Raw genomic sequence first — 23,084 nt, 5'->3', positions numbered from 1 at the left:
AAAATCTATTTTAAAACATAAATACAAATCTTGAGAAAGATAACAAGACATTCTATCAATGATATTATTGAACATCCGAGACATAAGTTTATGACGCCACCTGTTTTCACTGAAAAAAAGTTATCTGACATCGAAAAATAACAGTATTATTTCGCCATTTGAATAATAACTCTTAAAAACCGACTAAGCTCAAGAAAAGTGAGGCAATTCAAAGGGTCGGCCCGAACGCATACACCGTAGTACCGTACCGTCAGTTGGTTTGAAAAGTTTTGTACTGTATATTCAGCACAATACAATTATCAAGTTTTTTGCTACCGATGTAGACGTTATTAATCTAATATTGCCACTGACAGTATGTAGCCTGTTTTGAATTATCTTCTTATATATAAAAATGAATCGCAAAATGTGTTGGTAAGCGCATAACTCGAGAACGGCTGAACCGATTTCGATAATTCTTTTTTTATTATATTCCTTGAAGTACGAGGATGGTTCTTATGTAGAGAAAACGTAAATATGTACCACGGGCGAAGCCGGGGCGGACCGCTAGTATTTAATAAATATAAATATAATAATTGGCCTAACTAATTGTGATATATATAAATTAGAATGAGTATGTACTAGGTATGTAATGTTCATACTTACAGAAAATATCGTAAAAATTAAAGATGATGTCTCTGATGACTCGGACCTTTGGAAATGAAGTGATTCTTATTTCTAATACATAAGAGTCTTGAGACATATAATCTTCTCTGTCTTTGTGATACTGATCTAATTCACAAGTGCTTAGGCAACCACAGTCTCGTGAGCTAGTTGGCAAACCCTGAGTGTTACGTAGCTCTAACGGAGCTTCGGCAGGTGCTAATGTTACAATATCCTTAAGATAATAGAGCACGCATTTTAGTTCCCGTATATGACAAATTCTTTCATGAGCTAGAAAAATAAAAACAGGTTATAGAATAGCAGAAGAAGCAACTGGTGGTCAAAAGATGACAGGAAGATTAATACTCACGTAAAGTTTTGTAAAAATGTGGAACGCAACCGCACAATCTATTGACTAGCATAATTCTGCATTCTAAGAGACAATGACTATACGAATATATTGGGTATCTTTCGCTAATTGGTTCGTCGATAAATCTAAAACCAATATTACATTTCAACCACGAGTGGCTAAAACTAGCCTCTGGTGACAATTTCATACTACATGTACATGTACAACAACACACATAATTACTCTACTTACTACTAGGTACTATACCTAAGTTATTTATAAAGAAAAACGGCTAGACATTTTTTGTGTATTATGTTTCACCGGAAATGCGGTATTTCTAGACGAGATTTGTAACATGTATAAAAAATATTGTTTTACAAATTATTTTATACATGTAAGTAACATATCCTAGGAAATGTATCAATTTTATTCCATTTTATTATAGGTATTTTTATTTATTTCCCACTACAACATCAGAATTACAAACATTTTCCATAGACATTTTCATGGCAAACAATTTTTTTGATGACCTCTATTGACCTCCGAGAAATAAGTCGCAAAATATTCGCGAAAAACTGATTTTCGCGGCCTTTTGATCTTTATAACTCTTATCCGGCACGATATCAATTAAGATATCTCATATTTAGTACAACCCCATAATAAAGGAGAAGGTATAAAAAATTTTAGAAACAAGGAATTATTTATAGGTCGTCGTCTAGGCGATTTTTAATACCTAAGCATTATCATAACCTGCATTTTCTTATCCGTAATGGCATATCTCGTAGTTCATCCGATATTCTGGTAGTCCAGACAGAGAGACCGAAAGACATAAAACCTTCCACATCGAAAGTGAAAGATGATGTTGTGCCCGTGATAACTTCATCGGGGCCGTGAATATAAACCTAGAAAATATGAACGGGAACCCCCTTTTTAAAATGCGGTTAGAAATACATTGCATATTATAACATATATCTACTTAATGGATTTTAATAAACTCAAAAGCTCAGAAGGTACACTTTTTTAAGTTTAACGGTACAAAAAATTATCTACGATACGAACATTAATATTATTGCGCGAGGGTATGATATGATAATTTCTTTAAAACAATACCTCACAATTCACAAAAATAATTGTAATTAATTCTGTATGACACTTCTATACAAAGTGAATTGAATTCCGGGATGTAGGTAGTCACATGATCGGGAATTTGCCTCACCTGTTGTACCCAAATATTACCTAATATTTCTTACTTACTTTATAAACTTTAGCATAATTAGTAATCTCTAGGAAAAAATCCCGGTCGTAAATGGAAAGTTCAATGTTGTTTTTGACGTATTTCGGAGAGCCGGATTTCCATACACTGAAAAGAAAAAATATCAGAGAACCCGCATGAATTTTTACTTATTGAGTACAATTGATTTAATGTTATAAAATTGTTTTAATAACTGTATACACCTTGACGGTGGAATATTTTTAGATTGAAATTTGAATGTGACTTCACAGTAGGTAGAGATTGTCTAATCTAAAAATGAACGCCCTTCCACTAAACTTAATTGTTTCAATGTGTGAGGACAAATAATTATTGAACCACTTTTATATGTGTGCGCGCGGCGATTCTACTGCAAACTTTGACTTTCGCGCACTGATTTGTCAACTAATCGGGCGATCAGTTCAGGTGCCTAGCATTGTATGGCGGGGAGAGCGCGCTATGTACGGAATGACACGTCCGTTCTGTCGTGCATCGCGTCATTTATGCACTAGTTGGCCAACTGGTCCTGTCGTTCGGGCATGGACAGGACTGGAGGACTGAACGACCAATGAGGCAGACCAATTTGTGTGTATTGCGTCTATACACGTACTTTGAATGTGAGCGTAAACACAGTGGAGGGGCGTTCATTTTTAGATTAGATAATCTCTAACATTATTTCTTTATGGGTTTTCATTAGTTTGGTAATATAATTATATTGTATTATCTAAGAAGATATTCCGAGATTTCATATTAAAAAACTAGACACATTAAATGAGAGCACAATAAAATATCAGTTTGGTCCATAAAATACCTATAGTCTAAACTCTAAAGGACCTTCAATTTTTTGCAACAAGCCCTTAATCGATACTGAGCTTTTTTACTGCTAGTGGCTTCTTTCAGTTAAAGCACGTAGTTTTATTTGCACACAAATATAGGTAAATACAAAAATATAATATACAAACAGCTTATTAAATTGAATTACGGTAGACTGGACAACGCAGTACACAATCACATACATATATCTTATACCAGCTTTGCACCCGCGGCTTTGCCCTAAAACCTAATAAATTATATACTCAAATCTTCCTCTTGTATCACTCTACCAATAAAAAAAAACCGCATCAAAATCCGTTGCGTAGGTAGTTATAAAGATTTAAGCAGACATAGGGACAAAAAACGACTTCAGGCGAACATATTGTAACATATTGTGGCGCCCACTTGAGGTGTTCTGAAGGTTTGCACTAGGAGAGGCAAGAGACTCCAACTTCAGACTTTGGCGCCCCCCAGAATTTGTCGCCCTGGGCCATCGCCCCCTCTCGCCCCCCCTAACGCCGGCACTGGGTACTATGTAGTGAAGAATTGGTAAGAATTAATACAAGATAAATACATATAATAAATCATATTGGTTTGTCGGGTTTGTCTTACCTTGGTTGATCGTAAACGGCAATATTTGAATTAAGAACATGACACATTCCCATTTCTGTCATTGCTGACGTTATTGTTACTGGGTGATTTATTTTTGTAACCATTGCCTCTATTGTATTAAATTCAAAACTCCTAAAGACAGCTGCTGATAACTCTGCGTATTCCTCAGGTTTATAAACCTTCAAAAATCATAAATTTACAATTTATTTAAAATACATACCTATAGGTACACTTTACACAAACACAGGCTATATTGTTATGAGTAGTCATATGAGTTACTGAATGCTTCAGAATTAGGTACATAATTTCAGACTAATGCGATATGCCTGGCCGAAAAACAGTTTTCTACCCGGGGGCAGGAATGAATCATTTACCGTTAAATGAAGTTGCAATCAACAGTTTTGTTAACAAGTCTATCAGAGTTGTCAAACATCAATAAATATGTTTTTATAAATTTGTTTTACGAAAAATATATTTATACAATAATCATATTTCGTACATAACTATATTATGGGCTGATTTTTCAATCCTTGGTTAATACTTATTCGTCGAATAACGTATTAAACTACCATTTCAAAAATGTATTCTTTGTCAGTCTTTGACAGTTTACGGGTGACATTTTAATATTATCGTGAAATACTTTAAAGGGCGGATAAGTTTTAACCATGTTTTAACCATGGATTGAAAAATCGGCCGTAAATGATATTATATTGTTATTTGCAAATATCTTCAACAACTTGCTGTTAACATGTTTTCAGTAGATAGTTTTGTGGCCCAACAAAGAATAGGATCGATTTAAATTTTATGTAGGTAATTCAGTCAAAATAAATTACCTACTTAAACTGTAATAGGTATTGAATGCATTTTACACGTAGGTACCTAATTGATAGTTGATACATAGAGGTCATAGAAGTTCCTATTCTTAGTTGGATCGCATATTATGAAAAATATCGTATCGCACATTTATTTGATATCTGACTTATATTTACCGTAACGACTTCATCAGCCACGTCCATTTTGACATATTCTAAGCTTTGTATATTAGTGTGTATTATGGCCCATAAATATCCTTCAGAAGCCAGATCTGAAGGGCTATTGTTTTTTCTAAATATGAAATTTGTAACTGTTAATTCTATTAGAAAAAATACATAGATTAAACGGAAATATTTATAGTATTATGTTCATTGACTCGCTTTCATTTCTTACTCTACTCAGTGTCTAATGTTGTTTAGTTAAAAATAATTAACGTTCATATTCGGAGGATCGTATAAATTGAAGTATAAAATAAATTACTTCATTATATCACCTGATAACATCTTTATATGTAGGAATGTTCACTTTGTATAGTGGACATAAAGTGATGGCCGGGAAAGAAATATTCCAATCAAAGTAGTCCATGTCAACACTCACTACTGTAGGAGCTTCCTAAACAAACAAATAAATAGTAGTAAATAATATAGGAATAATTTAGGTCATCTTTCCTATAAATCTTTAGTTTGAAGTACTTACGATAAATCTTTGATACTGAGCTATAAGAAGTAAAAATATTAGCGATATCGATACAATAAAACTGAACAGCCAAAAAATTCTGTAAAATATTAAATAATGAATTATATTTAATTAACGTAATAACAATAATTATAACGTAGGTGTATTTACGAATTATGAAGCAATAAAAAAGGGCATACTGTAATCAAGTCAAGATTTTCTAATAAACTACAAAATTATATTTATAAAATCAGTATCTTTAAAAAGCTTTGCCGTTCAAAATTAACCTCTCAAACAAATAAATGCGATCATTAACTAAGTAAGATAGGCCGTGAGTCGTAGCGTTTCGTAATCCATTCTTTATGTAATTAAACACCTCCTTTCTTCTGTAATTGCCGCGCTTTCTCTTAAATAAAGATATCTTTCTCTTAAATTTGATCATTGTATCTGAAACAAATTTAGGGAAAACAATAATGTAGTTAAGCGTACTCGAGATTCAAATATTCTGAGAGAAATAAAAATAGGTAACATCCAAATCATTATAATATGATATTCTCAATAAGCACTAAAGTGCTATAGAGCTTTTTTATGATTCATAATTTCCTGGATGAAATAACTTTTTGGTGATTTAGCGGGTGCAGTGTGTGATCTCTCAATGTGGTATGGATTTTTATTGTGTTGTATATTTATATAACCGTACCTAAATAGAGTAGGTGTTTTATATTCCTATACTTACATCATTATAGTACTTTCGACTTTCTGTGTAAGGCGTGGAATCAGGTCTATAGGTAACATGCAATTGGACTAGATGTATGCACAGCAATGTTTTTAATACGTGCATATCTTATATTTTTATTATAGATAGGTACTTATTGTTATTTGTAGTCATATCAAAAGCAAGCCCATATCTTTGTTACCTATATTCTATGCAAAAATTTAGTAACTTATCGTTAGTTTCTAAATAAAAGATCCTTTACAAAAATCAGACAGTTTATGATTGTAGGTACGGTAATACATTTAAACATCTTTATTATTTATTTTACAGATCACTCTATGGTTTTTCTTTTCTTTAGTAATCGACATCGTAATGTAATATCAATATTCAAGATTCAACGATAATATTTTTATTTGTATTGGAAACAATGATATTCAATATGCCTTGTGGATATTGTAACGGAATATTGTCATAGGCAATCACAATTACTGAATTAGAAATAAGCCAGTATTTTTTGCTTTACATACACCTACAGCCTTACAATGGGGTAAACCTTGTAATAGTGCAGTCATTTTTTCGACTAAGTTAATTAGACAGAATTACTAGTTATCTACCTAGTTTGTGTAGGTTACCTTTTCATTTGGATTTCAACGTTACGAAACAAAACATTTACGTTAATATTTCTTATTCTTTTGCCAATAGGTATAAGAGCGGTCACAATCATAATTTAAATATATTTTGAAAGTAAAATCAAACGCAAAAATATTCCCGTGTATTAATTTGGTAAGTGTATTAGTTTGGTATTTAATATTTGAGTCGAGCATGCTTCGGCTCGAATTGAGTCCGCTTGCACCGGGAAAGATACCACACCACTTGCTTTAAATACTAGCATGTGATTGCTACTGTGTTCCATTCGATGAGTGGAGGAGTCGCATGCCAGTTATTACTCGACCTTTTTTACCTTTTCAGATTTAGAATGCATGATTGCAGATGATCCACCGATCGGATAGCTATAGTTACAAACGCAAAAAGTGATCTTGCAGTGACCTAAGATGTAATTGTATTTTCAGTTCTAATAAATATCGCATCGAATATATTAGCAAAATTGATAAACTGTTGAATTAATAGGAAGAATACAAATGGTTTGTAAGAAACACGAATATCTGACTCTGAAAGCGATAGTGCTCTTCTAGTTACGATAATAAATAGGGGCTTAACGCTACCAAATGGCCGATTAGGGCATTCTTGACTACAACACGGGCATTCTGATAAAGTTCGCGTTTGTTTGCAATGAGTCTCGTGGGTTTTATGGCGAGAGAATAGATAGCTCCCTCGCTAAATCACACTTGTATGTGCACATTCGGATACTCAGTTGTTTTAAAATGAAACATGAAATCGTCTTTATTAAGTAAGTACAGGTATTTACTATTCATTTATGTAACATTGTATAGCCATAGTAGTTCAACCATTAGTTCAACACGGATAGGTATGTGTTGTGAACTAAGTATATTCGGAATATTCTTCTAAATACTCAAGGCAGAAGAAATGCAAAAGAACAACCCTTCTCAAAGATAGTAAATGTTGAGATGATAAATATTGCGCTCATTTAGGTTATTTAAAACAGGTTCAGCTTCCGTATGCTTTTTATTTGCATGTTATAAGCCCTTCCACGTCAACGTCATATCCAAGTTATTTGATAATTCATTACTTTGTATGTTTTTATTTACAAATTTTTCTATTGTGATTTTAAATGCTTACGTTACCTATTGTAATTCATTAAAAATAAAATGTGTGCGTGTACTAGTGTACACACGTAAGAAGTGAAACTTCTTTATGACCTTAGTTTTCAAAGAATAATTTACTATATGCAACTTTACAGAAATACGTCGAATCACGCGTGGTAGGGATAAGAAAAAGATGGCGCGTAACGGAAAAATGTCACGCGTAACGAAAAAATGTTACACAAAAGTTTTTTCCAACCCCGATATAGAAGTTTCACTTCAAAAAGAGTTATTATATTCAAATAGAATAAAATATTTTAGGTAACACTACTTTAGTGATGGTTAATTCCAATCGATAGATCATAACAAAGTTCCAGTTAGACCCATTTAACCCATTGACCACCGAGCGGCCCGATCGGGCCGAGACACAATAGATTTTCTATTGTGTCTGTGATCCGAGGACTGACGGATTAAAGTAAGTAAATAACTGTAAGTAAATAAAAAAGTTACTTCCATGAAAAAAATACTTTTGCCGAACATTGAAATTTTAAGATATCCCAATTTTGATGAAAAGAAAATAATATACTTTTCTTCCAACTATTAACTATACTTACAGTAAGATGAAGTTATTGAATGACCTTTAATCCCTACTTAGGGGCTAATGGCCGTAAGGTAAGCTCGTAAAACAAAAATGCGTAACAGCCTGTTGGAATTTTTAACGTGTTTTGAAGAATGTAACAAAGTGCTTTTAACATTTTGGTATCTCAACTTTAATATTTGCTTCATACTAAAACGCTTAGAATTCTTGACGATGAAATATTTTATAAAGTTAAGAATAACTTTTTAATGCCATGTTTTTGTTGTGAAAAACGAGGTAATGTGATATTAATTTTCCCACGAAAATTTCCTTTCCTGACAATATTAAATGTACGTGTTTTTATAAAAAAATATATTTTAATTTTCATTTATTTACAGATGTATAAAAATTTAACTAGTTGATATTTAACTAAGTTCTCAGAGATTTCGATAAAATCATTTATTATATTTTCGTGATAAAGTTGAAAACCCTAAACCCTTAAACCCATTTATTACAAGCACAGCAATTCATTCGGCTTTTTTTTAAGAGGACTATAAAATATTTAATAAATTTTCATTATTTTACAGATTTGTCCAAAAGGTAGAAATTAAGTAGCATTTTCGATATTATAAAAACTTTACAATTTTCGTTTTTATAAAATCGCTTATATTAAAAGGAAAATCTCACAAAAAATAGAGTTTTTGAAAAATATAGTCAGAATAGTAAGAAAAAATAACTACAACTAAAATTTTTCGCGTTTTTATTGTTTTTAATTGTTATCTTCCTCTAACTATGGATTGCAAAAGGAATGGGATTAATATAAGATATTTCTTATTTTTAAAATCGACTTTCTGATAACGTTCTAAAGTAATACCGTCGCTAAGGTTTGCAATGGATGGTCATTATTCTCAGTCGAAGTTTCTAGGTCGTTCATCGAGATCTTAGCTCAATCTCCGGTCCATTCCAACACACCACTTGTCAACATGCCTAAACTAGATTTAAGTTAAATGAGAATGATTGCCTGGTCAGTGAGAAATCCTTATTGGCACCATCAGTTTCAACGATAGGTTCAAAATTAATGTTTGTTCTTAGTTAAGCTTCCTAATGCATGGAGTAGGTAATGGCTTTTCTATTTATGGAAAGTTCTTTTGTTAACTGAATGTTGTTTTTAATTTGTGAAGTAATGCGAATAAGAAGCCGTCATGTAATTGAAACATACAAGTAAGTATTCTAGATTAAAGAAAAAAATAAAAGTCTCTAAGGTTTTATCGAAATAGAGCAGTAAAGAAAGCTGCACTTAAAAGCATCTACAGACGCTCCGATTTGGTTGGTGCCAACCATCCGACCACGACCAAATCGGAAAGTGTAGAGAGCGGTCGGTCCGACATAATTATTATTAATATTGGTTTGACGTGGTCGGATGCGCCGGCGATACCGACCAAACCAACTTCCTATCCGATCCAACCAAATTGGAACGTCTGGAAGCTTTGTTCCGACCAAATCGGCTCATTCCATAGAGTAATATAGGTAATTGGTTCATTCATATTCGCAACGCCGCCGGTGTAGGACGTCAACATGAACGCCGAGGGAGTTACTGTCACCGAACGTGACATATTAATAAAATTGCTGGAACTATATAAAGACTTTCCCTGTTTGTGGGACTTAAGTAACAAAGATTACGCAAATAGAGATGCCAGAAATCAAGCGTATTTTATTATGTTAGAAGTATTAAAAAAAATTGACAGTGCGGCTACATTAAAAACGTTAAAAAATAAGTTGTAAGAGCCGCATATGACTGTAATTTTCTCTATTTCTATAGTAGAATTTAGCCCATTCTCTTCGTACTATGGTCAACTGACATATTACTCTATGGTCAACTGACAGCTGGAAGGCCAACCGTCGGACAATCTGTAGCAATGTTGGAATGGTTGCCTTGTCGGTTCCGATATGGTTGGCACCAACCAAATCGGAGCGTCTGTAGATGCATTAAACTGGCATAGGATGACATATTTTTCGTAGTCATTGCGATATGAAAATATTTTTAGGTTTTATTTCTTTTCATTGTGACTGGTTATTCAAATAAAAAAAACATGATTCTAGTTATTCGTTTAAAAAGTCTGCCTATATTCTATAAAACATTTAATAAAGCCATTGCGTTTCACGTTTCAATTATAGCACAAGTTTCTGCAATCTTGAGAGATTAAATGCTGCTTAGTGAAAACTTGTGAAATAGGAAAACCAAAAGTGCCTGCGGTGTGCTCTTTTTAAAAACTTTACGTTCATGTTCACGTTAACCGCAACACTGCAAACCTTCTAAAGAATTATTTGTTCAGTGTTGACTCAGGTGGATTCATTTTATGTGATTCTGTTTGTATTTTAGCGTTCTATTTATGTCAAATATTTATTTACAGAACACACGGAATATAAAATGATGTATAAAAATAAACTTCGGTGGTTATCTTGCTGCTTGATGTGGCTTAAAGGGTTTCGCTTTTTTAATATAATTCAATTCATTTACTTATTTTAAATACTTATTTCCTTTTATTAATGGTATCATAAAATATCGCTAATTAATTAAATTTAAAAGCCATATCATTGAGGATTTTCGTATCTTAATGTAGTTATAATTTGGCGCTGAGCTCTTTAGGCGTCGGCTGAGGGCTTCCGAGAGAGCAATAAAAGAAGAAGGGACGTTAGCGAGTAATTGTTAAGGGTGTAGAATAATCGGTAAATAAACGCCATCAAATCAAAAATAATATTAACAGAAATATCATTTATGTAATAAAATAAGATGTCTTACTGTGTTGTAAAATCTTTGCATTAATTTAAATTTTCTACAATACAATAACGAAATCTAAACCACTAATTAATAATAAAGCAAAGAAATCAATTAACACATGGTGTTTGTTGAAATGTAATAACGTTTATTTTGTGTGGAGTCCCATATTTATACAACAATAACACTGAATAACGCTGTCGTTAAGTATTTGTTTACGTAATGGTTGAATTTGCATTTAGTAAATAAACTGAATTGCGGTAAATATTTTGTGCGTGAACTTAATTTCCTGTACGAAAATATTGGATATATTTTATGTTTAACCATAAACCATATGAAACATTCCGGCACAGGACCCTTTTGATGTACCTAATTTTTTTCTTATTCGTCTCGTTTCTGTCCGTCATCCTAACCTATCCGTAATATAATGGAGTTACACTGCTTGTTATGGAGGGTTCTAGAAGTGAATAAGTTTAAACTTAATCCAAGTATAAGTCTCATTTTTTAACTGAGAAATGTGACGTCTCCTTCTTATATAGAAAGGCAGCGAGCATTCGAATCGCACAAACTTTAAACTAATTTAACTTTAAAATGGCTTTTCCCAGTTCTTCGAGGTGTTGACAAGCAAATGTCTTGAAGTTCCCTTTAAATTGAACTATACATTTTTTATTTCAAGTGTTAGTTGTGATTAATTGAATAAACATAATGTTGATTAAAATATATTTAGTACTACAAAATCATAAGTTTTCATTAAGTGTGAAAAGTTTATGTTTATTTATATTAATGCGTGATATGGATATCATATTTTAACTTTTACTTCTGGATAATAACTAGGAAATACCTTATCCTAATATTATTATAACTCTTATACCTTACACTAATATTATAAAGAGAAAAGATTCGAATTAAAAATTATATTTAACGATTTTCATTACGAGTTATAAATTCAATTACTAAATAAACTAAAACTAAAAACTTTACTTATAATTTTACTCTTGTTTCTTTACATTTATATGTATACTATATACTATGTAATGTAAAGGGTAAATAATAACACTCGACACGCCGACGATAGTTTTATCAACTTATTAATAATTCACAAATATGATTTATTTCATTAATTTAATTAAAGCGTTTATAATAATTATATGATAAAACATACTATGCCTAAAACATTCAACTAAATATAAACATAATTATTATTCAAGCAGTTAGAATAATTTTAAAAGAATAATTTTAATCTTAATAATGGATTATGTTTATAAAGCAGAAAATCGATATACGGAAACAGCCTGTTTTTCTTTCAGGGCCCAAAACCTTTACTTGAAATCTTCATTTACCTACATAAAGAAATGTTGTTTTGTTTAATTCATTATTTTGCAAGCGCTACGCCGCTACACGCTACGAAGTATCTACGAAGATTTGTTGCTACGACAATTATGGAAGAGTCTTAAAACAACATTAATTTGAAATTTATTTTAAAAGCGGTTCAAAAAAAGATTTCAAAAAACATTAAATAATTTAAAATTAACACAGTTCAGTAATAAATGCTTATACTATGTTGAAATAAAAGTCTTATAAAAGCTGTATAAAAATTCAGGTGAACGGTGGGGTTTGTCGAAAAACAATTCGAATACGAGTATACGTGATCCAAAGCTATATCCGCAGGGACTTTCACAGTGATATATTGTCGTAGGTATCGGTAAAAGGTGTTTGAACGTCTACCCAACTAACCTTTTCTAGCGAAGTGAATAAATCTCCCAATTGTTTGGAATTATCTCTCATTAGAGGTGTTGAACGTTGCAAAATATTGTGTTCTGTGGAAAGTTCCGTTGTGATAATGGTAACGAAAAGATCAATGCCAGATTTAGTGTGGGAAGTGGCGTTTTTATTTTTAGGGCGGCCATCGACCAAACCTTGTTTTCCCTACATAGTATAAAACAAAGTCGCTCTCTCTGTCCCTATGTCCCTATGTATGCTTAAATCTTTAAAACTACGCAACGGATTTTGATGTTTTTTTTTAATAGACAGAGTGATTCAAGAGGAAGAGGTTTTAGTATATAATTTATTATGTTTTAGACAAAGCGGGCGAAGCCGCGGGCGGAAAGCTAGTTATATATAAAATAGTAAAAATAGATAAATAATTTATGACCAATTTTGTCCAAATGTTGTTGTTATGGTTTCTGTTGTATGGCTTTTTTCTTTGTTTTGCCTACCTGTGTGTAAGAACTGGGCGTGTAAATAATAAAAATATTATACTTTTACAATGTGTTACAATAACATTACAGGAGATATAAACATATTTGTAGGATACTAAATAAATTTCAACCATATATGACGAATAATAAGGCTTCATTAGGTATTCAAAATTTACGAGGACAAAACGACGTTAAGTAAGGAATCATACAGAATTGACATATTATCCGGACTGATAAGGAATGCATCCCTGGAGAGTGGTTCCGAATTATAATGCTGAGTATGAACCATGTATAAACATATTCTATGAATGTCTTTAGTGAATTAATTTTAGATAGACACATATTAAGTTAGCGCTAAATTTATAGCTAAGACGGGTATTAAATTGAACTCGCTTGTGAATGTGTTACCGTGATTTATGTAAAGCATGAATAGGCTGTTTAATCAAGATAGGGCTTGGGATGTATAAGGATGTAAAAAATAAAACGTCTTGTTTATTTTCATAAACAATAATTAATTGATAAAATAAGTTTTATGACTAACTATAATCAGTTGCAACATCGATTTTTATTACCTACTTGTTTTAACATTTCTAATACATACATATATATATATTGTAAATAATTATTAAGATTAATACATATTGTAGGTGGATTGTAGGTGTTAGTACGGACTAGTATTTTTTCTATTCACAATTAATTAAATACATTGTAATCTCGTCGAAGTTTTATATAAAATGGCACTATAATAGCGTTGTATCAGTTACCATTTAATTTTAAAACAGAGCGAGCAAGGATAGCTGTAATAAAGAAAATTAAAAAACAATCTTCGATAAAATCAAAGCAATTGGCAACCATACTTGTGAGCTCGCTAAGTATCTTAGAACTGGAATCCCTTGTCGATATTAAGCTCGATCGCTTTTGTGTTTTGAAAAAAGGAATAGACTGGAAATTAGTATAATATCAATAAATTGCTGTATTAGTGTGTGTGTGTGGGTGCTTATTCTTTTGAGTCTTTTTTAATTAAATTACATCGTCGATTAGAAATAACTCTATACAGATACTGTTATTTTTTAAGCCCAATATGATGAAGATGAGATAAGATAAAAAAATAATAGTTTAGGTTAATTTATTCCAAACACCTTCTCGGTATACAAAATACTAATCGTTAAAATCATTGATTTAATTATTAAAATTTAAAATAACCCATATCATGTTGTGTTTGTAAAAAATCCGCCATCTAAATTTTATGTCATAATTAATTTCTAAATGCGTATTAGAATGGTATCACGCGTCCAAATTAAGTCTCTGTCCATCTTCTGCTTCATGTTATATTATCCCATGTCAAAATAAATTAAATGTAGGTATGACATTTTAATCAAGTGCCGCATAAATATTAAATATCTGTATGTAGCCAAATTGTCCTTGGCAATAATTAACTGCGTTGTTAATTAACCACAGACAACACATTCCTACACTTCTAGTATAGTCACTTTTCCAATTATTACGTTATATGTTATTAAATATTAATGTTGAATCATTTATCACGTACAAACTTTCGATTTATGCCAGCAATTAGATTTTGTTTAATACTCAGTTATCAAAATGCCACTAGGTATTATTAAAACTTTTACAGTAATTAAGCTATTACATGCCTTTTTCTGACATATTTTCATAGTATTTTCGTTATCTCTATGAATTGGCCGTATTAAAAGGACTGTCGAATACAAAAAACAAGCCTGCGGCATTCATTCGATATAATCGGAAAAAATATTGAAATGTTTATTAACACGAAAATGTTGCTGCGAATTTTTTGCAAATACGTTTATTACTCGGGCTCTGGAAATTTCGATTATGAAGATACATTTAAAGAGTCGATATTCTACAAACTTTATACTGTGTTATCCTTTTCAGTATACGTAACAATGATTTTATTTGAAAATTTCGCTGCAATGTTCGGAAAATTTCCTGAAGTGGAAAAGAATTCAGCCGTCATGTTCTCGGCTATTCATAACATCATACTCGCTAAAATGTTCTTCTTGTTATATCACAAGAATTCTATAAGGAAATTGAACTATGAAATGGCAACCGTCATGGAGTATATTGAAGTGGAGCACATTATGGAAGAGCAATACAGGAAAGTAAAATTTGGAATTACATTTTACGCTGTGAGCGTCTATTTGTCGTTAGGCGCCTACGGCATTGAGAGCTTGAGGAAGGTAATAAGTGAAGGCAAGTGAATTTACATTTTTATCGTTCTACATATTTTATTCATGCGATTTAAATGAAATATTTACTGGAAACAATGTTGGCTAATAAATTGAGTTATATTTTACAGAAAATAGGTACGTGAAGACGTCGTTTAATAAAAAAATTATGTAATTCTCGTAATCATAATTTTAACTTCTAGGAGCTCCGTTCTACACTGTTGTTACTTTTTTACCATTTTACGACGATAATTCAATTTTGGCAGCAATTATCCGTGCATTCTTTTATATAACCTGGTTGTATATGATGTTACCGATGATGGCGGCTGACTGTATGCCTATTATCCATCTCATAATGATGGCATACAAGTTTATTACACTTTGTCATCATTATGAAAACATCCGGGACGATTTTGATATAAACGTCAAAACCATGAATAAGCGAAGGGCAATTAACATTTTGAAATCTGGTTGTTTAGAGGGAATTTTAATGCACCAAAAATTATTACAGTAAGTAATTTGTTAATGAAATTTCGATTACTTTTGAAAACTTAAAAATACTGGATCTTTTCGTTCAATCCTATGCATTTTGTATGAATAACCCCAAATGTGATTTTTAAACGTGTAAGAATTGTCTATAGAAATAACAATAATAGGTACAACTAGGATTATTTGTGATGCTAATGCAAAGTGGAGATTCATATTGAATACGGTTTGATATCTTGCTTAATCAATAATTGGTTCATTTCCATTGTTTTCAATGCACAGCTGACTTCAACGATGCCGTGATTATACCGCATTCAGCGTAATGAACATGATATTCCCGTTCCTTGTGGATATATTAATCCCTACAGTTATTTTTAAAATACATTGATGTTTAACATAAATTCTATTCTATTTCAATACAATTTGGAATAAGTTATAACTTGTCTAAATGTAACTAGGTCACTAACGAATCGTCCTTATTCCCTCTTGTATGTAACCTATTCATTAATATTATATCCAAACATATTACTATAATAAATAATGAAAAAAAAGAACCACATTTCATAATAATAAATCCCTTTTTCATGTGTCAAGTAGACGATACATAATTCAAGTCAAGTACGCTTAACTTATTTAAGTCTATAGAAATTATATTCATATTTTTCATATGATAATTTACGTTGACGAATGAGTCTGAGTCATTAATAAATTTCTAATCTCCCTTTGTAGAACATAAATTGTCGTATACACGTGTATGGGCTCTATAAAAGGAAAGCACATTCGTCGAAAAACGCTTAAAGCAAAATTTCTCGTAAATAAGTTTAACCCGAATAAATAAATATTATTGGTTCGTTAATACACTTATAAAGCATTGAAACAAGCTCTCTGCCCTGATACTTCATAATAGGGAATTTTATTTTTCTTCCTGCTCTCGAAACGTTGCACGCGATTTATCCTCTTCGTCGTCTTTATCATAGCTTATTGCATTTCTTTCTCATTATTGTGCCGTTTTATTGAAAGCCATTACTATTGCTGATACTTGCTATGTAATATCGATTGTTGTGGACGTTGAAAATTATTGTTAGCCATTGTAGTCCAGGATCCTTCGCCCATTTTTGCAAGTGATTACTATCAAGCTAATTTTTCGTGAGTAGCTTTATTTTGATGAGATGCCCAATAATTTCCTTTCGAAACTCTCGACTGTGGTAGCTAACAGAGGTAACAAGAATAAAATGTTTTGATTTGATGGTTCTCAAATATTTATTACGCAATTTGTAGGACAATATGTCTGTTGAATTATATAAATATTAACTAAGTGAAAACAAAAAAATCAGCTGGTTAGTAATCATTTATGATGACCTCGTTATCGATACACATTGGAAAGAGGGGACTCTTTGATCAAACAATAGATTTTGTAGGACAAATATTTTTTCGAATAATTTAGATAATTATTTTGAGATTGAACACAAAAAAAATTCAGTTAGTAATAAGTATTTGAGAACCATCAAATCAAAACATTTTATCCTTGTTACCTCTGTTAGCTACCACAATCGAGAGTTTCGTACAGGAAATTATTGGGCGTTTCATCAAAATAAAGCTACTCACGAAACATTAGCTTGATAGTAATCACTTGCAAAAATGGGCGATGGATCCTGAACTATTGCTATTTTTATTCAAATCTTTTATTCTTTTTCTGCGTTTGTAGTTATATTTTTACCTTTTCTTTGCTCATTTCACATGTACATTTACTTCAATTAAAGATACAAATAAAACGATACATGTAATTGTGTTTTTCATCCGTCCCTAATTGACACAGCGTCAAAAGTAAAGTAAAAATCCTGTACCGTCTAGCTCTGTACAAAATCTGATTCACTTGACACATATTGCGTGAGATTAACTTGTTCGTTCTGTACAGCCTAGCTGAAGAAATCCACCGTGTATTCGGTATTATAATGTCATTGCAAGTTTGTGAAAGTTCAGCGGTAGCAGTTTTACTTTTGCTTCGTTTAGCGGTAAGTAGAAAGAGTTGCAAAGTTTCAAGTTTCTTTAATGGCGGCACTGATTGCGTGCGCTCAGACCACTATATTAACCTGACTTATCTAGGCTGCCATGTTCGCGCCGCTAATGCTATCGTTGAAATTATTTCTTGGTGCTTTCTTCACTTTTAATTAAATCTCGAAACATTTATTATTGCACACTGCCAGATCATCTATATATCTTGATGAGCTATTAAATACGTAATATTCAAGAAAGTTGGTCGAATTAATGTTACATTCATATTCCAGAGACAAAATAATATGAAAAGTGAAAACATCTACTTGTATTTTTCAATCAGTATTTTTTTTAAATTACATAGGCAATATACATGTTCATTATATATATATAGTAACTAATATAAGTAACCTAACTTTTATCTAAAAATTATCTTCATATTATTTTATAAAAGATGTTATTTTCAGTTATCCCCTCACTTGGATTTAACAAATGCGTTTATGACATACACGTTCGTGGGCTCACTATTCTTTTTATTGGCTTTGAACCTTTGGAACGCCGGTGAAATTACATATCAGGTAACTTCAACAAAAAAACTATAAATAAATCTGGTATTCTTTTTTATGGATTCCGTTGTTATTTCTAAAAAAGTATCATGTAGGTATAAACCTTATGTTCCTACACATTCGTTTTGATACGTAATAAATATATTCAAATTTACTTCGTGAAATTAACATTTTGTGTCAGAAATAATTAAATTTTAGAGAAACCTTAATCATTAATTAATTTTCTTTTCAACGTTCATTTAGTAAAAGCCGCGATATTGTAATTGTTTGCAATTACTGTCATAATGCCACTAGAAATGAACGAACATAAACAAATAATTATTATTATTGAAACACATTTGGTTATTACCATAATATTACTGCTATTACGAAATATCGATTTTAGTTTGTCACGTAAACGCGGTATATCAAATGTCATGAAACTATTAACGTCTTAGTTATAAGTTTGTGAGAAAACCACAGAGAAAACGGAAGATAAACGGTAGATGATCATCTTTCAATTAATTTTAATTTATTGATTAATAAATAAAAGTGGAAATGGCTCTTTAAATATACTTATTGTTGCATAGATGCTAACACTGACGGCTAATTATTTAATTGGAATAAAAAAGCTAATAGTATATAATAATTGCAGGCATCATTACTTTCAAATGCGATGTTTTATTGTGGGTGGCATTGTTGTGAAATGGAGAAAGAAGCCCATAAGGATATAAGACAACTTGTTTTGATTGGGTGTGCACAAGCGCAGAAACCTCTTATATTAAAAGCTTTTGGTGTTCAAGATTTATCCTATGCTACGTTTGTATCAGTGAGTACCTATTTACTGTGAAAGAATTAGTTTATATTGTAAAATTCCTTTTCATAATTAATTTATAAAAATACTTATTTAATAATTTATATTAGTACCTACCTACCGAATGAAGCAAATTTAGTTATAATTATTAGCTATATATCTATATCTATTCTATATATATATAAAAAGGAAACCCGTTTTACTTGGTCACAGTATCACGCGTGAACGGGTGGACCGATTTCGATAATTCTTTTTTTATTATATTCCTTGAAGTACGACGATGGTTCTTATGTAGAGAAAACGTAAATATGTACCACAGACGAAGCCGGGGCGGACCGCTAGTATATAATAAAATGTTTAAAATTTTCTTGTAAGTTAGTATCTTAATATTTTGCTATATTATTTAAATAGCCGTTAGTTTACACATTTTTTTTTATAATTTTCAAATAAAATTGCAAGTAAAATGAATTTTTAAATAAGCAAAAGAATCATCTAAAAATTCGTTCGTGTTTTATTTAGTTTGGTTAAAATTTAAACAAGCGTAGTGTGGAGAAAAGCTCTACATAAAACATATTAGAATTTTTAACTCAAAAGTTTTATTTCACTTAAATTTAACCACGGGTATATCTTTATCTTCGTATATAAAATAAAAAGTAAAAAGAAAAAGAAGAAATGCTTCGACTTGGAAATAACTTTGTTTCTTTGCAGGTGGCAAGGATGACATATTCAATTTTCGCCGTATTTTATCAAAGGAGGGATTAGAGAAAGAAGCCATATTTTACGTATAGTTTGTGAATGAAGATAAAACAGGATAAAAAATAGATATTTTCGTTCGTGTTTTTACGTTCCTTTTTATCGAACTATATCGACGATGAAGTATCAATACCTCCTAACTAACATTTTAGCGATTTTCGTTTTATAGCATTTTCGTACTTAAAATAGAGTAATACATAGGCCCATAAAGGTCATTTCTCTGTAAACAGTCAATTTGAGCAAATATTAAAGTGTAGCAATACCTTATAACAAAAGTTGCGTCATTTTTGCTGGCAATATATTCTAACTACAGCCTGAAGCGTCCGCTCTATGTTTTTAAGCACGCTTTCCTTGGGCTCATTTACAGTTTATTCCTGGGTTAAGAGTTTGGCATGCTTTCAAACCAAGAAGAAAGTATTCTAACACGTGCTTCTCCATCAAACTCAACAAACCATCGAAAAATTGCCATTCTTGATGAGTTTCTTGATGCTTTTCCAAAACTACCATCGCATAATGCGCGTAAAGATACCAACAAATTGTTCGTAGAGTCAATTAAATTACTTAGCATTGTACATGTTACTGGTTTGACGAAACAGCTGCTGACCTGACGTCTAGCACTTTTGTTTCGTTTGTAATTAATTACCTGGAAAAGCATTGTGTCAGCCAACAGCTGCCTATTATTATATTTTCTGACGGATGCACTTACCAAAATCGCAACGCAGTTATGTCGAACGCACTATTATATTTTAGTAAAAAGTATAATATTACTATAACATAACTCAAAAGTTTTTAGAACCCAGTCACATGCAAATGGAATGCGATTCAGTTCATAGCACCATTGAACGCCAACTTATAATAATATACGGGCATTTCTCCGCAACTCGAGGTCAAGCGCCTATTTTGCGTGAGAGAGGGAGGTGGAGGAAACCAGCTAAAACTGAAACCACCCGAGCACATGAAGCCAAGCAGCTTGTGAGGGCTGCCGAAGGCTTCAGGGACGGACCCGGGAGACCCCAGGTGTCTTGCCCTGTACTCCGCAACCCCCGTACATTCCATGATGACGTGGGCTGCCGTTTCCTCGGACGCCATGCATGCTCTGCATAGCGGACTGTCTGTGATCCCTAAATTAAAGAGATGTTTGTTGAAGGGGCCGTACCCTGTGAGGGTCCCTGTTATTACACGTAGTAGCACTCTGCGTAGGTTGAGAATCGGACGTGCAAGTCCAGAGTCAAAGTTTGGTAGGGCTTCTCTGGCATGCTTGCAGTCAGATCTGCTTGAACATTCTGCTTTTTGTGCAGTGCTAGTGAGCTGGGTAATCATCAGCCGGATCCAGCTTGCAGGTAGCGGTATAATTGGAAATGGTCCCATGACATGATGTTTCAGATGCCCTTCTGGCTAATATGTCAGCAGCATCGTTTCCTCATGAGTTAAGTACTGTATCCTTTTATTCATTGTAGTACTAGGGACTTTCCCAAATCACATACCCTAGTTAGGGCTAGGTGACACTAGAATTAACCCTGAAGTGATTTCATGGCTTTTGATTGCCATGAGTGCTGCTTTGCTATCCTATACTTTGCATAATATGATAGGATCCGAATCGAAAAGTTTTTACATTCCTTTTGATTATGGCTAAAGCTGCAAGTAGAAGTCCTAGGTATTCAGCCTGAAAAACTGTATTACGGGGTCCCAAGGGGTGCGAGATGTTAATGTTTAGGTCCTCAGAGAAGACCCCAGCACCCGTGCCATTTTCAGTCTTGGACCCGTCCGTGAAGATGAGTAAATCTTCGACGCTGTTGTGCTCTGACGTGTGTTCACGTAGTAGCTTATATTTCTTGACTTGAACGCCAACTTAAGAACAAAGAAATTTACGTTCCAAGTGATTATGCCACTATAACCAAAGCAGCAAGAAAATCTCGTCCATATGAAGTTGAACAAATTGAAATAATGTTTTATATTAAAACCACTATCTTCGAGCATAATCACGTGTAGTGACAGGATTTTAAATCAACATTTTACTATAGTATTGATACAAAAACCTAATATTAAAATAAAAAAAATGTTGTCATCTTTAGAACAATTTCTTCTAAGTATATTGGCAATAAATTGTATCTAAAAAATACGGCTTCCTGTTTAAATACAATTACAAGCAATATCTAATATCTGCATGTTTTTTTTAAAAAGCTGTGAAGTTATATTTCATAAATGATTCCATGATATCTAATATCCTTTGATAATGAACGTAAGCTAAAATAATAATTAAAAACGGTAACGAAAAAGAAATAAAACGTTTTTTTTATCTACTGAAAAATGTAGTTTTTGTAGTTAGCATATATTGACACTTCATCGTCGATATTATAAATAAAAACCAGCCAAGTGCGAGTTGGACTCGCGCACGAAGGGTTCCGTACTATCCATTTATATTAAAAATCACGTTTATTGTATAAGGCCTTAATATTTTATTATTATTTTTTTTATTTTTAAAACATATTTGTTGTTGTAGCGGCAACGGAAATACATCATTTGTGAAAATTTCAGCTTTTACTAGCTATCACGGTTTATACACAGCCTGGAGACAGACAGACAGACAACGAAGTCTCAGTAATAGTCAAATAATAGGTTCCCGTCCTTTAGTACGGAACCCTAAAAATAAACTAAATGCAAATTGGAATAAAAGGATCGAGTGTCGTGGGTTGTATTGCTGCTTATCTTGTTTATCTCCATTGTAGGTATACCTTCTTGTAATATCTAGTTCCTACTCGTACTACGTAATTAGAAACTGTTTCCCGACTATTCTACCTACTTGTTTTATCATTGTTGTTTTAAGTATTCTGATATGTTAGTAGATAGCACTTTATAATGCATGTTATCATTAATTCACTCATTTTATTTTCTATTATTGCGACGGTTGTTTAAGACCAATAAGTTTTAACCAAGTAATGATAATACGTTCCTTTGTGTTTATCGGACGTTTTACTTCTGTTTGTCAACGAAAAAAAAAATATTATCCAAACTCTTTATTATGTTCCACAACAAATTATTTCATTTAAAAACTGAAATAAATTACTTACAGACGCATTGATGTAAAAATGCGTAGCGCTTAGCTAGAAACTTTTCGGTTAATGGATCATTATTTTAAGAGGTTGTTCTCGAAAA

At 32.1% G+C, this 23,084-nt stretch overlaps 2 protein-coding genes across 2 annotated transcripts; one reads left to right on the top strand and one right to left on the bottom strand.

The window, feature by feature from the left end:
• Positions 1 to 5: 5 nt before the first annotated feature.
• Positions 6 to 5,614, bottom strand: LOC149479938 (pickpocket protein 28-like). Its single transcript, XM_089707646.1, has 10 exons — positions 5,438 to 5,614; positions 5,172 to 5,250; positions 4,969 to 5,087; positions 4,652 to 4,766; positions 3,663 to 3,841; positions 2,243 to 2,348; positions 1,739 to 1,890; positions 1,010 to 1,134; positions 643 to 930; positions 6 to 109 (listed from the first exon to the last, which is right to left on the bottom strand). Exons 1-10 carry the CDS (start codon positions 5,590 to 5,592, stop codon positions 6 to 8), a joined length of 1,422 nt encoding a protein of 473 aa, XP_089563772.1. The 5' UTR covers positions 5,593 to 5,614.
• Positions 5,615 to 14,912: 9,298 nt separating this feature from the next.
• LOC149479937 (uncharacterized) lies at positions 14,913 to 19,967 on the top strand. Its single transcript, XM_089707329.1, has 6 exons — positions 14,913 to 15,366; positions 15,545 to 15,851; positions 17,743 to 17,839; positions 18,287 to 18,397; positions 19,020 to 19,193; positions 19,887 to 19,967. Exons 1-6 carry the CDS (start codon positions 14,913 to 14,915, stop codon positions 19,938 to 19,940), a joined length of 1,197 nt encoding a protein of 398 aa, XP_089563455.1. The 3' UTR covers positions 19,941 to 19,967.
• Positions 19,968 to 23,084: the final 3,117 nt, after the last annotated feature.

The sequence above is a fragment of the Colias philodice genome, chromosome 19 (genome assembly GCF_061535455.1).
Source record: "Colias philodice isolate Cphi_HAF_F1 chromosome 19, ilColPhil1 Martin Lab GWU primary, whole genome shotgun sequence".
NCBI lineage: Eukaryota > Metazoa > Arthropoda > Insecta > Lepidoptera > Pieridae > Colias > Colias philodice.
The sequence above is the reverse complement of the archived record's forward strand: the minus strand, read 5'-3'. Positions and strand labels throughout refer to the sequence as shown.